Raw genomic sequence first — 14,249 nt, 5'->3', positions numbered from 1 at the left:
TACCAGGGAGAGAGAGGTTAGAGGAGGGGAGATAAGTCACTTTTTCTACATGTTGATATTATCTCAAATTAAAGGCTTGACATCACAATCTTCTAATCTATGAAAAATGATATATATATGATATGGGTGATTGTTTAATTCTAGGCATAACAAGTGGGAGTTTAAGTGGAAAAGAGTGAAAGAGTTAAGTAGGGAGAGAAATTAATTACTGGATTTGTTAAGTGGAGGAGGACATGAAGGGAGGACACACTTAAGGCACAAAGCAAATGGAAAGAGGAAGAGTTAAGTGAGGTAAATAAATAAATAAAACTAATTAATTTCCACCAAGTATTAATAATTAGGGATTAGAATACATAAAAATTTACTCAATTGATGAAAATTAATGAAAAGGGACAAATTAAACAACTATTTATTTTTTCTTAGAAGAAAAAGTAAGATAAAAGGAATAAATAATTAAAATTATTGAATAAAAGAGAGAACGACATGCCATCAAACAAACAATAAAAAATCAATCCACCAATGTAAGGGAGTTGTTTGTAAAAAGTGTCGGTGCAGACCTTGGCCAATTTTTAGTGCTTGATATTAGAAATGATTGGAGAAAGAAGGAAAATAGGCTTTTGACTTTTCTTTGAAGATCAAATTCTAATTTTTTTCAATTTTTTTCATATTCAATTCTCTAAATTGGTTGTAATATGATACTAGTTTCATTGCTTATGATATCAAGCCTACCAAATTTGATCTTAATAGACTTATTAAAGAATTCAATCAAAGGCTTATTAGACAACTTACATTTTAATCTTAACAAGGGGAAGTAGAAAAAATACATACAATAAATAGAAAAAAGAGAATTGTTTTATTTTTATTTTTTTAAAAACTGTAATTACAATGAAAATATATCAATTATAATAAAAGAAAGATTGCACACAAAAGACAACTACAACTTAAAAATCACATAACAAAATCCTAACTATACCTCTTTCCAAACATATGTATCTTGGAGATATAAAAACCACATTTGTCAACAGTTGGTAAAATACAAAATGACAAATAATCCAATTAAAACAGAATTCCACGTCTAAATGAGTCCAAAGAAAACACCGAAGGTAACGCCGACATAAGAATCAACGCATTGTATTGAAGTTAGAGAGAAATAATAAGCGAATGACACGTAGCTGCGGTGCTTATTATGGCAGTCGTTATTTTCGTAACTGCAGCTTCATCTGGTTCTGGATTCGGAGAGAAAGCGGGTCGTAAGGAGGAACATGGCAATATATAATCCTCAAATTCAACGCTGCCGATCTGGAGTGAGTTGCATGTTGCCTGTGAATTCGATCGACATGTAGAAAATGATCTAAAAATACATCCGATGCTTCGACTTCGAACGAAAATTGAATAATATGAAGAAAAACATGCATCTGACGTTTACGAACTCAAGTCTCATTGGAAAGAAGTTGCTGCATTAATTGCCTCTAAATCAGGCAAAATATTTCTTATAAAGCGATTGGATTTTAGCTTTCGGAAGTTGTGGCAGAACTTCTGAACTCATTGCCTCTGAATCAGCGAAGTTTTTCATTTAAAAGTTACGGGACACTTTTCTTTGCGAAATTTCGTGAAATTTTTTGAAGTCATCGGCTTTAAATCGGGGGCGCGAAAGCTTTTCATGTGAAGCGACCGGAAGTGAAATTTCTAGAGGAATTTCAGGAGAATTTTCGATTTAAGGTGACCGGAAATTAGATGTACGATAATTCTACGAAATTTTCTGTATTTAGTGACTTAGGGTGAGAGTTTCCATTTAAAAGCATCTGAGTTTCGCGTTGCGAAATGTTTTAAAAAAAGCTGTAGTTTTTTAGGCTTTGAATTAGGGGGAAATTTTTCATTTAAAAGGAGCGGAGTTTCGGTTTGCGAAATTTTTGGAAGATTTTCTGCATCCATTGTCTCTAAATCAGGGCGAAAGTTTTCATTTAAAAGGATCGGAGTTTCGTTTTGCGAAAATTTCGTGAAGAATTTAAGTAGTCATTGGCTCTAAATCAGGGCGAGAAATCTCAGATACAGCGATCGGTTATTTGCTTTGCGTATTCGCGCAAGAATTTATGTATTCATTGCCTATAAATCAGGGTGCAAATTGTCAGAGAAAGCTACCAGATTTTCGAAGGAAGGAGGAAAAGCGGGTGAAAGATGGCAGTTCCAGTGGATTTAGAAGGCGGATCATGGAAAGAAGAAGACAATGTGTTGTCCAGATCTTTCCGCTACGGCGAGGGGGCAGCGGAGGAGGAAGCCGCCCTCAAATGGGCTGCTCTCGAAAAGCTGCCGACTTATGACCGCCTGCGGAGCTCCCTTCTCCGCCATGTCGGCTCCACCGGTACCCTCCGATATCAGAATGTTGATGTTACCACATTAAACAATAAAACTCGCGGCGAATTCATCCAGAGGCTCTTGCAGGTCACTGAGGTCGACAATGAGCAGTTTTTGTTGAAGCTCAAGGAAAGACTTACCAGGTTACAATTTTTTTCTTTTCTGTTTTTTTTCTTGCTTTGAATGAAGATTCAGTAGAGTAGATGAATGATAAATAGCTAATATGGATTTTACAGGGTGGGGATTGTGATGCCTACAATAGAAGTTCGGTTTGAGAATTTGAATATCACTGGGGAGGCCTATGTCGGAAAGAGAGCTCTTCCCACGCTTGTCAATTTCGCCATTAATACAATCCAGGTATGCCCAAATTCTGTCCTGCCAAGGGTTTTTTCTGCCTTTTTGAGATCGGATTAATAGGTTACAAAGTGTATGCTTCTAAATTTGGATTAGGGAAAATTTTTTAAGGAGTTATGATAAATTTCAATGCATTTTAAACGGCAGGAATACCAGCCTGCAATAGCTTTTAGTTTTTTTTTTTAGGAATTGAATATGCATACCCTGATACATATTAGGGCTCATCTGAAGAGTATAGATTAGATATAAAATTAGCAAACTGGGTAGTATTCAATCCGTCTTGGCTGCATATACACTGGTAATATCTATCTTGTGAAGTTTCATCTAGTAGTTACCACAGAATTTTACTTAAGCTAAGAAAAATCTTGCTAAGCTGCATAAAAACCTATGAAGTATGAACGAGGAACTCATGTTTACAGCTTACTTGGTTTTCATGGTGGAAACCTTAATGCACCAGTCGAGAACACTCCCTTCACTGTGAATATGGAAGAAACGAAGCTTCCATCTTAAGATTTCTTAATTATACATAATTTAGGGCTTAATTATCCTATAGACTACATAAGGATCAGTCTAAAACAAATAAATAAATAGATTAGCGAAACATGCCAAACTCTGAGTATAATGCCCACATTACATAAACATAATAATAATAATAATAATTTAATAAATGTTTAATGCATAGGCATAATTAACCAAAAAGTCGGTATTAATTTTGGAAAAGTGGGTTTAAAACTAACTAATAAATAATTATATAATTATTAAACATATTGAATATATAAATTATTTAAAGGACATGTTATCTATGATCAATTATATAATACCATTCTAGCTTTCGAGATCTAATGGAAGAAGAGAAGGTAAATACGTATCATAGACTGAAATCTCGAAGTCAAGAATATTCATATTTTTATATTCAACTGTTTCCTTCCAGGTTTTCATTTTGTCTATAGGTTGCATATAATACATAGGGTAAATGCATTTTGGATTTTCAGAGGTACGTTATAGTGCACCAAATTTGCCTCGGGTGTGGACTTAAGTGCATTTTGCATTAAGAACATCTTGGATGTACCTCACCTTGGTATGCATACCGTAACCAATATACTGTGATGTTTTAATAGATTGCAAGTTTTGCAAGGAGTCTCGTAAAAATCACAGTTAAATCAACATTTTTGGTTAACTGGCAGTGCTTTTTAAGCTATGTTGGTCTTTTCCATTGTTATTCTAGACTTGAAATTGAGGACAGTTGATTTTGATTTGTTGGGCTTCTAACCTGTCAAATATTACATTTTCCAGGTAGTTTGAAACCTTTTTCTTCTATTACAATTGTCTGCCTTTGTTGCAGCTATAAGTAATAAATACTTGTTAGCGTGAAAAAACAGACTTCTTTAATATTTTATTTAAGCTTGACAAATTATATTTGATTTCTTTACACTAGATTCTGAGGAACAAAGGGGAATGGGACCTGTATCTGATGGTAGCTTGTCTGGTTAGAGGACTTCGTGTACATCCTCTTGCAGGAGGATTATAATGTAATAGAATTTAAGGTATTCTCAATTAACTACATTGCAATCGATGTTGTTGTGCAGGGTGTTCTCGACTATCTGCGCATATTTCATTCAAAAAGGACAACTTTAACTATTCTTCATGATGTAAGTGGCATCATAAAGCCTTCACGGTGAGTTCATCGTCTTTGAAATTGAAGATGTGGAAAGTGTAGAATCGTGACACTTGTTTATCTCTTATAACCTTTCATTGATCTCTTCAGGATGACACTTCTTCTGGGTCCACCTGGTGCTGGTAAAACTACATTGCTAACAACTTTGGCTGGAGAACCTGACCGCAGTTGCAAAGTGAGTAAATTTCTATATATTTATATAGGTCAGAGAAAGGATTTGTTCTATAGAGGGATGGTTGTGAATTTCTGTCAGTATGTGTGGATGCATTTGTTGTCAGTAATTAGTCCTCCCCACCTAAGTCAGTATTGGTCAATCACGAAATATCTTATAAAGCAAATATTAAGGAGATTGCATGTATTTTCAGATATTTATAACACTAGCTTTCTCTTTACAGATTGGTGGCAACGTTACCTACAATGGACACTCGTTAACAGAATTCGTGCCGCAAAGAAGTTCTGTTTACATTAGCCAGCATGATTTGCATTTTGCAGAAATGACTGTGAGGGAAACGCTTGATTTTTCTGGCCAGTGCCAAGGAGTTGGGTCAAGATATGGTGAGTGCTTCTGCAGAAATTACTCACAATTGTATTTTCTTATCATTTCTGTACCCATATTGAATATACGTGGTTCTCACAGATCTCCTGCAAGAACTTTCTAGACGTGAGAAGCAGGCAAACATCAAACCAGATCTAGATGTTGACGTCTTTATGAAGGTAGATGTTGGTACCAAACATATACTTTTGATTAAGAGTTCCTAATGAACTGATCTGCTCTCTAATTTATGCCAAGTTTGACATTTGATCTGTGTAACGGTTACAGGAAACTGCAATTGAAGGCCAGAAGACCAGCCTTGTCACAGATTATGTGTTAAAGGTTTGATTTCAGTAGTCCCATGTTAGGTAGTACAAATGCTTAATAAGATTCAGATTTTAAAGATTATAATAGTACCCTTGATTTGTTTCAGCTTCTAGGACTGGACATCTGCGCTGATATAATAGTAGGAGATCAAATGCGCCGTGGAATCTCTGGAGGTCAGAAGAAGAGAGTCACCACAGGTGTGTTTTACAAGGAAAGTTCCTTAGAAGTTTTGAAACATCGAAAGTTGAAATTATATCACTAAAAGATGCAATTTTTGTGTTTGTTATTAAACATTTACAGGGGAAATGCTAGTTGCTCGTCCCAAAGCTTTGTTTATGGATGAAATTTCAACAGGACTGGACAGTGCTACAACATACCAAATTATCAAGTGTCTGCGCCAACTTGTCCATGTTCTTGATGGCACAATGTTGATTTCTCTACTGCAGCCTGCTCCTGAAACATATGAACTATTTGATGACATCATCTTATTGTCTGAAGGAGAGATTGTTTATCAAGGACCTCGAGAACGTGTGCTTGACTTTTTCGATTCCATGGGTTTCAAATGCCCCGACAGGAAAGGAGTAGCTGATTTCTTGCAGGAAGTAAGTGTGGGCTCCTTCATTTAGTAGAGCCTGCTGAATTTTAGGCACCAATTGATTTCACATCACAAAGATTCAGTCCATTTGCTCACATGATATATCCATTTTAGGTGCCAATTGGTACCAAAGTGATCAAGTACTATGTACAATGCAACTGCTAACGGATGAAATTCTTAATAGTATCAAATTTATTACCCATGTTTTTGGTTTTACTTGAACAGGTAACCTCAAGAAAGGACCAAAGGCAATATTGGGCCCGTACAAATCAACTGTATCGCTACATAGCTGTCAAGGAATTTGCAGAGGCCTTCCGCTCATTTCATGTTGGTAAGAGTCTTATCGAAGAGTTGTCACATCCATACGACAAAACAAAGAACCATGCTGCCGCCCTTACATCTACCAAGTATGGTGTTAGTAGAATGAACATGCTCAAAGCTTGCTACTCTAGAGAAGTGCTCCTTCTGAAGAGAAACTCTTTTGTTTACATATTCAAAACAGGACAGGTGAATCTCCAAAATCCCAAATTTGAAGAACTTAAGCATTTCTCTTATTAAACTTTGTGAAAGAAAGGAGAATAAATTCTGACAAACAAGTAATGCAGATTGTAGTTGTAGCGGCAATCACCACAACAATATTTTTGCGCACAAAAATGCACCAACAGACCATTACTGATGGAAATCTCTACATGGGTGCCCTGTTCTTTGGTTTAATCCATATGATGTTCAATGGCATACCAGAAATGGCAATGACAGTTGTCCGACTTCCAGTTTTCTACAAACAAAGAGACCAACTATTATATCCAGCTTGGGCATATTCGATACCAAATTGGATAGTGAAGATCCCATTTTCTCTGGTAGAAGCAGTGATATGGGTTTTCATTACATACTATACTATTGGTTTTGCACCAGAGGCTAATAGGTAAGTCTTGTATTTCTCTATTTCTATTGCATAGACAATGGTGATGTGTAGAAAGACAACTGTTCCACTTACAATAGTTTGTATGGTAACGTTATAATGAAAAATATAACAATTAACTACAAGCATATTCAAGCATATATTTAAGCTCCTAACATTTAATGACATCTCCACTCAAATCATAGCAACCTAAAAGGTTTTAACTACAATAGTAACTACTCTCAAATCATGGGTTTGCTTACACTTCAAACTACATTCCTGGTGTGAAATCAAGACAACAACCCCTTCCCGTAAGAAAATTCTCTAATTAATAGATGAAATTTAATTTCTTTCTTCTTTCACAGAATTAATAAACAATGAATGCTAAATTATTCATTTCTACCCATAATGCAAACACTCTTCGTTCTAGATAAAATATTGAAAGTCGGCTGCACATTATCTAGTATTTTCAACGTTGTTTTACAATGATAAATAGATCTAGTATACGACTCTTTACTTGTGCTAGATATCTTGTAAACTAGTTCGCAAACAATCATTTCTAGAAATGCTGATCAAATCATATTCTAAAGAAGCCACATTTTATAACGTGCTGATGCGTTAAGCTTATCTAATGTTACTTTTCCTTTGTGACAAATGGCCTTAGATGTCAGAAATTTGACCAGTATACTTTGTAGTGTATAATCTGACCGATATACTTTGCTGTGTATGGGACAAAATAATAATCAAAGAAGCATTGCAACAGGCTGTGCTCATTTTGAGAGATCCTTTCTTTTGTTCGCAGATGCTTTAAGCAAGTCTTTCTCCTCTTTTGGTTGCATCAAATGGGAATGGGACTTTTCAAGTTCGTGGGATCATTGGGTCGAAACATGATCGTCTCACAAACTTTTGGAGCATTTGCTAATCTTGTCGTGTTCCTCCTTGGAGGATTTGTGGTTTCCCGAGGTATATAGTCTCCTGATTTCTACAAACCTTATTATTTACATTGAAGGAAATAACTTTCATGAACATTTTAGTTATGATAGAAAATTTTGAAATGAGGATTTATTATGTTGAAACAGTCGACGTACCCAGCTGGTGGATTTGGGCATATTGGTGTTCTCCATTGTCTTACAGCCAAAATGCCCTTGCTGTCAATGAATTTCTAGCTCCCAGATGGAACAAAGTAAGTGAATTTGCCTTTATTTAAAAGGATCATTGTGTATCAAGAGTGGACAATCATACTAAACATTTTATTTCATCTCATATATATTACTTGTATGTAGCCAAGCAGTACTACCTCAAACAAGACATTGGGACATGAAATAATAGAAGCTCGTGGATTAATTGCCGAAGCTAGATTATATTGGATTGGTCTTGGAGCACTAATTGGGTTCTGTATAATCTTTAATATTTTATTTACCTTGGCTCTAGCATACCTCAATCGTGAGTCTTGGATTTTGTTAAGATTTAATTATCTTTTTCTTATTTCCCTTTTAATTTACATCTACAGCGGGCTCTAACAGAATCTTATTAATAAACAGCGTTGAGCAAATCACAAGCTGTACTATCTGAGGATATTATTGAAGAGAAACAGGTAAACAGAACTGGAGAAAGCAACCATGGAGAACAACTTAAGTCTGTTGATTTGACATCGGTGGTAAAATCCAGAGGTATGTCATGATCTCCACTCAAAATCTTTACTGCGTGTGAAGTTCCAGTCTGCTAAAAAACAAGTTCCTCGTTTTAGACAGACTTAAAATTAAAATTTAGAAAGGTAACAAGATAAGCTAGAGCTTTCTTGTAAGCCTTTTGCGTACTTATGGATGTGTTAACCTGCCACTGGAAAAGATACAAATGTCTTATTCAACACTTCGAAAGAAACATATATTTCATGTTGAAAATGCAATTATCGATTCCGAACGTAGCAATTGAAGGTGGTTGAATGTTAAAATATAAATTGTGCACCTCGTATGAGAGAACATTATAACTAAAAAGTATTAGAGAGAGGCCAATGAATGTGTGTTAATTTGTGGATGAAAACTTGAAAATTTTCAGTTTCTCAAATAAAATTTCTAGAAATTGATTGACAAATAGATCAAAGAGATTGTAACATGTTGAAACTCTACGATCATAAACACTACTTATAATTTCAACTGTTATGATATGAAAAAGTTAGCATTGTTCATTCACAGAATGTAGAATATCTTTCAGGCCATGCAGATTTGTCAGAGAGAAGAGAAAGTCTAACTTCAAGCCATGATAGAGAATTGACTGATATTCAGCACTCGGTATTTCGGAAAAAAGGAATGGTCCTTCCTTTCCAACCATTATCAATTGCTTTTGAAAACATCAACTACTATGTTGACATGCCACAGGTGAGTGCAGTTAGACTTTGGTTGATCAAATTTAATTAATTGGCGATAATTTTGACATTCCCAGCTTTTATCAAATTTAATTATGATGGACTTAATCGATGGTACTGCGTTAGGAGATGAAAAATGAAGGTGTGGATCAAGACAGGTTACAACTCCTTTCCAACATAAGTGGATCCTTCAGGCCAGGGATGCTTACAGCCTTGGTTGGAGTTAGTGGAGCTGGAAAAACCACATTGATGGATGTCTTGGCGGGAAGAAAAACAGGAGGATACATTGAAGGAAATATATGCATATCTGGGTACCCTAAAAAACAAGAAACGTTTGCCCGCATCTCAGGATACTGTGAACAAAACGATATTCACTCTCCTAATCTCACAGTATATGAATCACTCGAGTACTCTGCATGGCTTCGACTTCCACAAGATGTTGATGAGAGAACTAGAACGGTGGGATTTTGAGCTCTACTCTTTGCATATATACTTTCAATAGGTGCTCTTTCTATGATGAAACTAAATGCTTTTCTTGGGAATTTCTCTTTTAATGACTACAGATGTTTGTACAAGAAGTGATGGAACTTGTGGAGCTTACTTCACAAAGGAATGCTCTGGTAGGGCTTCCTGGGCTAACGGGTCTTTCTACAGAACAAAGGAAAAGGCTTACCATAGCAGTGGAACTTGTTGCTAACCCATCCATAATTTTCATGGACGAGCCAACTTCGGGATTGGATGCTCGGGCTGCAGCTATAGTCATGCGGACTGTACGCAACACAGTTGATACGGGTCGTACAGTTGTTTGTACTATCCACCAACCTAGCATTGATATTTTTGAAGCTTTTGATGAGGTAAATTTAAACACTTCTGTGAATTGAGTACTGTGAGTCATATAATTGTGTCATTTTGGATGAAAGAAGCTAAGTACTGTTGCGCTTCCAAATTGGGAACAGGGAAGCCCTCACAGACGCTAACCAATGCTTAATGTTAACTTGTTTGGATTTCTGACTTGCAGCTTCTGCTCATGAAAAGAGGTGGCCAAGTGATCTACGCAGGACCGTTGGGTCGGCATTCTCATAAACTCGTTGAATATTTTGAGGTACTCTTGGTGTTTGTTCACTTCATGGCGTTTGTTCACTTTCTGTTTGTTGCCAACAGAAAGAGTAATGATTTATATTTTTTGTGTGATTAATTAGGCTGTTGAAGGTGTTCCACCAATTAAAGAAGGCTATAATCCAGCAACATGGGTGCTTGAAGTAACCTCTATATCTGCTGAGGAAAGTCTTGGGGTAGACTTCGCGAATATATACAGACAATCTGCACTCTATGAGTATGTACATAATGTTTGGAAGTTCCTTTAGAAGGAACTTTTCTCACCCATATATAACTAATAAGTCCTCATAAAAAGTGAAAAATTGTCATGTAATTGTTAACATCATTTTTTGTTTTTCAGATTGAATCAATCCCTAATTAAAGAACTAAGCAACCCTGCTCCAGACTCGAAGGATCTAAATTTTCCAACAAAGTATGCACAGTCTTTCACGGTTCAATGCATGGCATGCTTATGGAAGCAGTCTATGTCTTATTGGCGAAATCCACACTATGTTGTTGTGAGGTTTTTCTTTAGCACAGTGGTTGCACTGATATTTGGGACCATATTTTGGGACCTCGGGACAAAGAGGTTGGTTTTTCTCTTGACTGGTATAAAAGATTTGCTTTGCTCAAATAGAGCCCACCTGAGTTGAGTTCTACAAATTTCCAGCAATTTCTTAGTGTTTGCCCCCTAAACTAGAACATGTTCCGAAACAGCAGTCACCTGTTATACCAACAAATTACATTGACAAAAAAAAAAATTAGATTTTTAAGTTACGCTACAATATTTTCCATGGGAAGTCCTGTCTTTGATTCTACTAAAATATAATATTTCTAAAAGCTCTCCAAGGCGTTCTTGAAACTTTATTTCTGTTTTAAGTTCTTATAAACAGTTTATTATTTATTTTGACAGAGGCAATCAACAAGATTTATTTAATATTTTGGGAGCACTTTATTCTTCCGTTCTTTTCATTGGAGTAAGCAATTCATCAAGTGTGCAACCTGTGGTTGATGTCGAACGGACCGTATTCTATAGAGAAAGAGCCACTGCGATGTACTCGGAATTCCCTTATGCCTTTGGACAGGTACAGTAAAAGATATTGACATAATTTTATTATATTGTGTTTGCTATGCAACCTCAACTTAACCAAATGACAGTCTCGTTTATTCGTGTAGGTGGCAATAGAGTTTCCCTATGTGCTTATGCAGTCCATAATTTACGCTCTCTTGGTCTATTCCATGGTCGCATTTGAGTGGACGGCAATCAAGTTTTTCTGGTTCCTCTTCTTCATGTATTTCACGTTTCTATACTTCACCTTCTTTGGGATGGTGACAGTTGCCATGACTCCAAACTTCTCTGTTGCAGCAATCGTTTCATCTGCATTTTATTCTACATGGAATCTCTTTTGTGGCTTTCTCATTCCTCGGCCTGTAAGCCTATCTCTTTAAAACTTTGAACAACAATTTATTTTTTCGGTTCAAGCAATTTTTACTTATTATGGTTAAAAATCTAAAGCAGTTTCTGATGTTTAATAATGCAACCAAGCCTGTTCTATTTGAAACAGAAAATTCCTGTGTGGTGGAGATGGTACTGCTGGCTCACCCCTATTTCTTGGACACTTTATGGTTTGGTTGGATCTCAGTTGGGTGATGTAGATACAGAGTTTGAGACAGCAGATGGAAAGCTAGCGGTGTCGAAGTTCATAGAAACTTATTTTGGAATCAGACATGACTTTCTGGGAATTGCAGCATTAGTGATTGTGTGCCTCCCTGTTGGCTTTGCCTCGCTGTTTGGCTGGGCCATCAAGTATCTTAACTTCCAAAAAAGATAGGGATTCCATACAAGCCTGTGTACATGACAATCATCTAGTTTGTTAGATTATATATCTCAAGAATTTGACAGGATTGTCTCATCCAACCATATGTGGGCAAAAATATTTGCTTCAATTGAGGTCATGTAAAAAAAGAAATTGTCGATAGTTCAGTATAACTCAGCTTTTTTGTGTCTATGTAACCGTCATTTTATTGTTATACAATATTCAATTTTGTCTATACTTTTTACTTCTTTTATCTGCTTTTCACCCTTTTCCTTTCGCTGTAACTGCAATGGGTGTCGTCTTACAATCTTAATTAAGAATTTGAACCCCAAAAATTGCCTGCAGTGCATGACCATCGTCTTAGTCATGGTGGAAGAGGTGTATGGGAATTTGGATTGCTGTAGTAACATAAAGGAGTCGACAAGAAAATAAAATGTTACAACGCATCTGTAGCGCCCCACACACTCACATACGACTCGGTTAACTTGGTAAAGTCTTGATTTCGTTGTGGTTTTGTAGAAAAGTAGTTTCTCATCCATGGGAGTGTGATTACACTACCCACAGCCTTAATCTTCCAGGACCCACCCATGAAATATGCACCCCCATAGTCACTCAAGAAGAACCTTGAAATTGGGCCATTCTGTGCTGATAATTTATCGAAGTGTTTTTGAGATTCGTGAAGCTAGGATGTGTCCAAGGAAAAGATTTTCCCTCAATGCTGACTGCATATTTCTGTTGAACTTCCTTTGGAGATTGCGTTAGACAGGGCATAGGGGATTTTCGGAGATTGCCAATAGAATAATCTAGAAGGGAGCTATACCTTTCTATTGTGCTTCCTTCAAGTGACCGACAGAATAGATTAAGCTGTAATGCTGTGAATTATGTTAATCATTGCACAGTTTGAGAAAGGAATAGATGTCGAGATGTGGATCCTCATCACTTCATAACCTGTCAAATTTTGGGGCTGCAGTGCCTTGTGGCAGTGATTGATCAGAATTTGCACGGGGAGCAGACAGCAACAATAATACAGAGTCAGGGAACTCTGATAGGTCGCAGTTGACATATTAGCACGTTGTTTCTGCAATTGACCCATATTTTGCAATATGGTATTGAGAACAAGATTATTAGGCAAGGGAGGTTGAGGTGGGTTGCCTCCACCATCCAGGGGAGTAAAGGATCCATCAGTTCCAACCCCTTGATCAGGCCCAATATTAGCGCCAGTATTTTGTGAGTTGCATTCCAAGGGGATCTTGTTCACATTGATACTAGGCCCTGTATTACGAGGTAAAGGATCAACATTGGAGACCTAGTGTCAGTCAAGTACTTATTTTGACATCTACAACAGCTAGATAGAAAAGTTGGTGATAGATAACCAAAAGACGATGAACAAATGGTAATAAACGAAATAACAAGAGTATGAGCAAGAGAATATGATATGCTAGAGCAAAATGAAATGGCACGAGACGAGGAAACTCTCCTCCGAATACACAAAGTCTGGGCTCAATGGAATAAAGGCGAGAGTACAGCAAAGGTGGTGAAGCTGCAATGCTATGAATGGTGAGACATTGTGAAGAGCTGTCCAAAAACCCAAAGAGGAAGACCCAAGTTCAAGAAGAAGCACAATAAAGCATGGAAAAGCTATGTGATTGCCAAGAGAGCTGTGAAAATGTCCAAGAAGGTCAAATGAAGCCAATGAATGAAGTTTCAAGAGATTTCGACATTCTCGATGTCGATAGGCAGCAGCAAGAGGCGTTACATTTCAAACACTTGTGTAAGTTGAATACACACTGTGCAGATGTCCCCGTAGCGCACACGTCTTTAGTCAAATAGGCTGCATGATCAAGAATCTAGACGGGAAAGTGACCAAGCAGATGAAGGGATGTTGGAGGCTGACATAAAATTTTCTTTTTTCAGCTACATTAGGAGAATCATGCAATGATGAATTACATAGGGTGCAATTTTTGATGCGACAGTCCTACTAGCTGCTGAATCAATTTATACTTAAATCAAACTGTGATCTGTTGGCATTTGAATCCGATGACCAGCCCTAATGGGTGCTTTATGATAACTTGTACATGGGTGTCTTACCCTTCGTTCGACAAGCTGTCTGGTGGTTGAAATAGACTCAAAACATAGTTACGAAAGAAGACTATCCTGACCCTTTGTGCTCATGTTGGGTATTGAAAACCTATTCCTTTCTTGGAGGTTTCAAATAAAGTTTTTTGTGTGTCTATGTGTCTCC

General features: G+C 36.8%; 1 protein-coding gene across 1 annotated transcript; it reads left to right on the top strand.

The window, feature by feature from the left end:
- Window positions 1-1,183: 1,183 nt before the first annotated feature.
- On the top strand, window positions 1,184-12,242 carry LOC149552185 (ABC transporter G family member 35-like). The gene is made up of 24 exons (XM_089787687.1): window positions 1,184-2,495; window positions 2,589-2,709; window positions 4,293-4,381; window positions 4,472-4,556; window positions 4,777-4,936; window positions 5,019-5,095; window positions 5,202-5,255; window positions 5,347-5,437; window positions 5,541-5,842; window positions 6,061-6,342; window positions 6,441-6,757; window positions 7,536-7,696; window positions 7,813-7,916; window positions 8,017-8,176; window positions 8,275-8,403; window positions 8,945-9,108; window positions 9,222-9,554; window positions 9,659-9,949; window positions 10,114-10,197; window positions 10,295-10,428; window positions 10,552-10,779; window positions 11,104-11,275; window positions 11,367-11,621; window positions 11,756-12,242. Exons 1-24 carry the CDS (start codon window positions 2,176-2,178, stop codon window positions 12,020-12,022), a joined length of 4,380 nt encoding a protein of 1,459 aa, XP_089643813.1. The 5' UTR covers window positions 1,184-2,175; the 3' UTR covers window positions 12,023-12,242.
- Window positions 12,243-14,249: the final 2,007 nt, after the last annotated feature.

This window comes from Cupressus sempervirens, chromosome 6, assembly GCF_028749045.1.
Source record: "Cupressus sempervirens isolate cs-2001-9-10 chromosome 6, ASM2874904v1, whole genome shotgun sequence".
NCBI lineage: Eukaryota > Viridiplantae > Streptophyta > Pinopsida > Cupressales > Cupressaceae > Cupressus > Cupressus sempervirens.
This window is presented reverse-complemented; position numbering and strand designations above follow the sequence as displayed.

Bases quoted from the DNA above. Each gene is read 5' to 3' on its own strand.
- LOC149552185 (XM_089787687.1), top strand. From the start codon at position 2,176: ATGGCAGTTCCAGTGGATTTAGAAGGCGGATCATGGAAAGAAGAAGAC. The intron at 5,843-6,060 runs GTAAGTGTGGGC...TTACTTGAACAG, and splicing joins TAGCTGATTTCTTGCAGGAA to GTAACCTCAAGAAAGGACCA. The intron at 9,109-9,221 runs GTGAGTGCAGTT...GTACTGCGTTAG, and splicing joins ACTATGTTGACATGCCACAG to GAGATGAAAAATGAAGGTGT.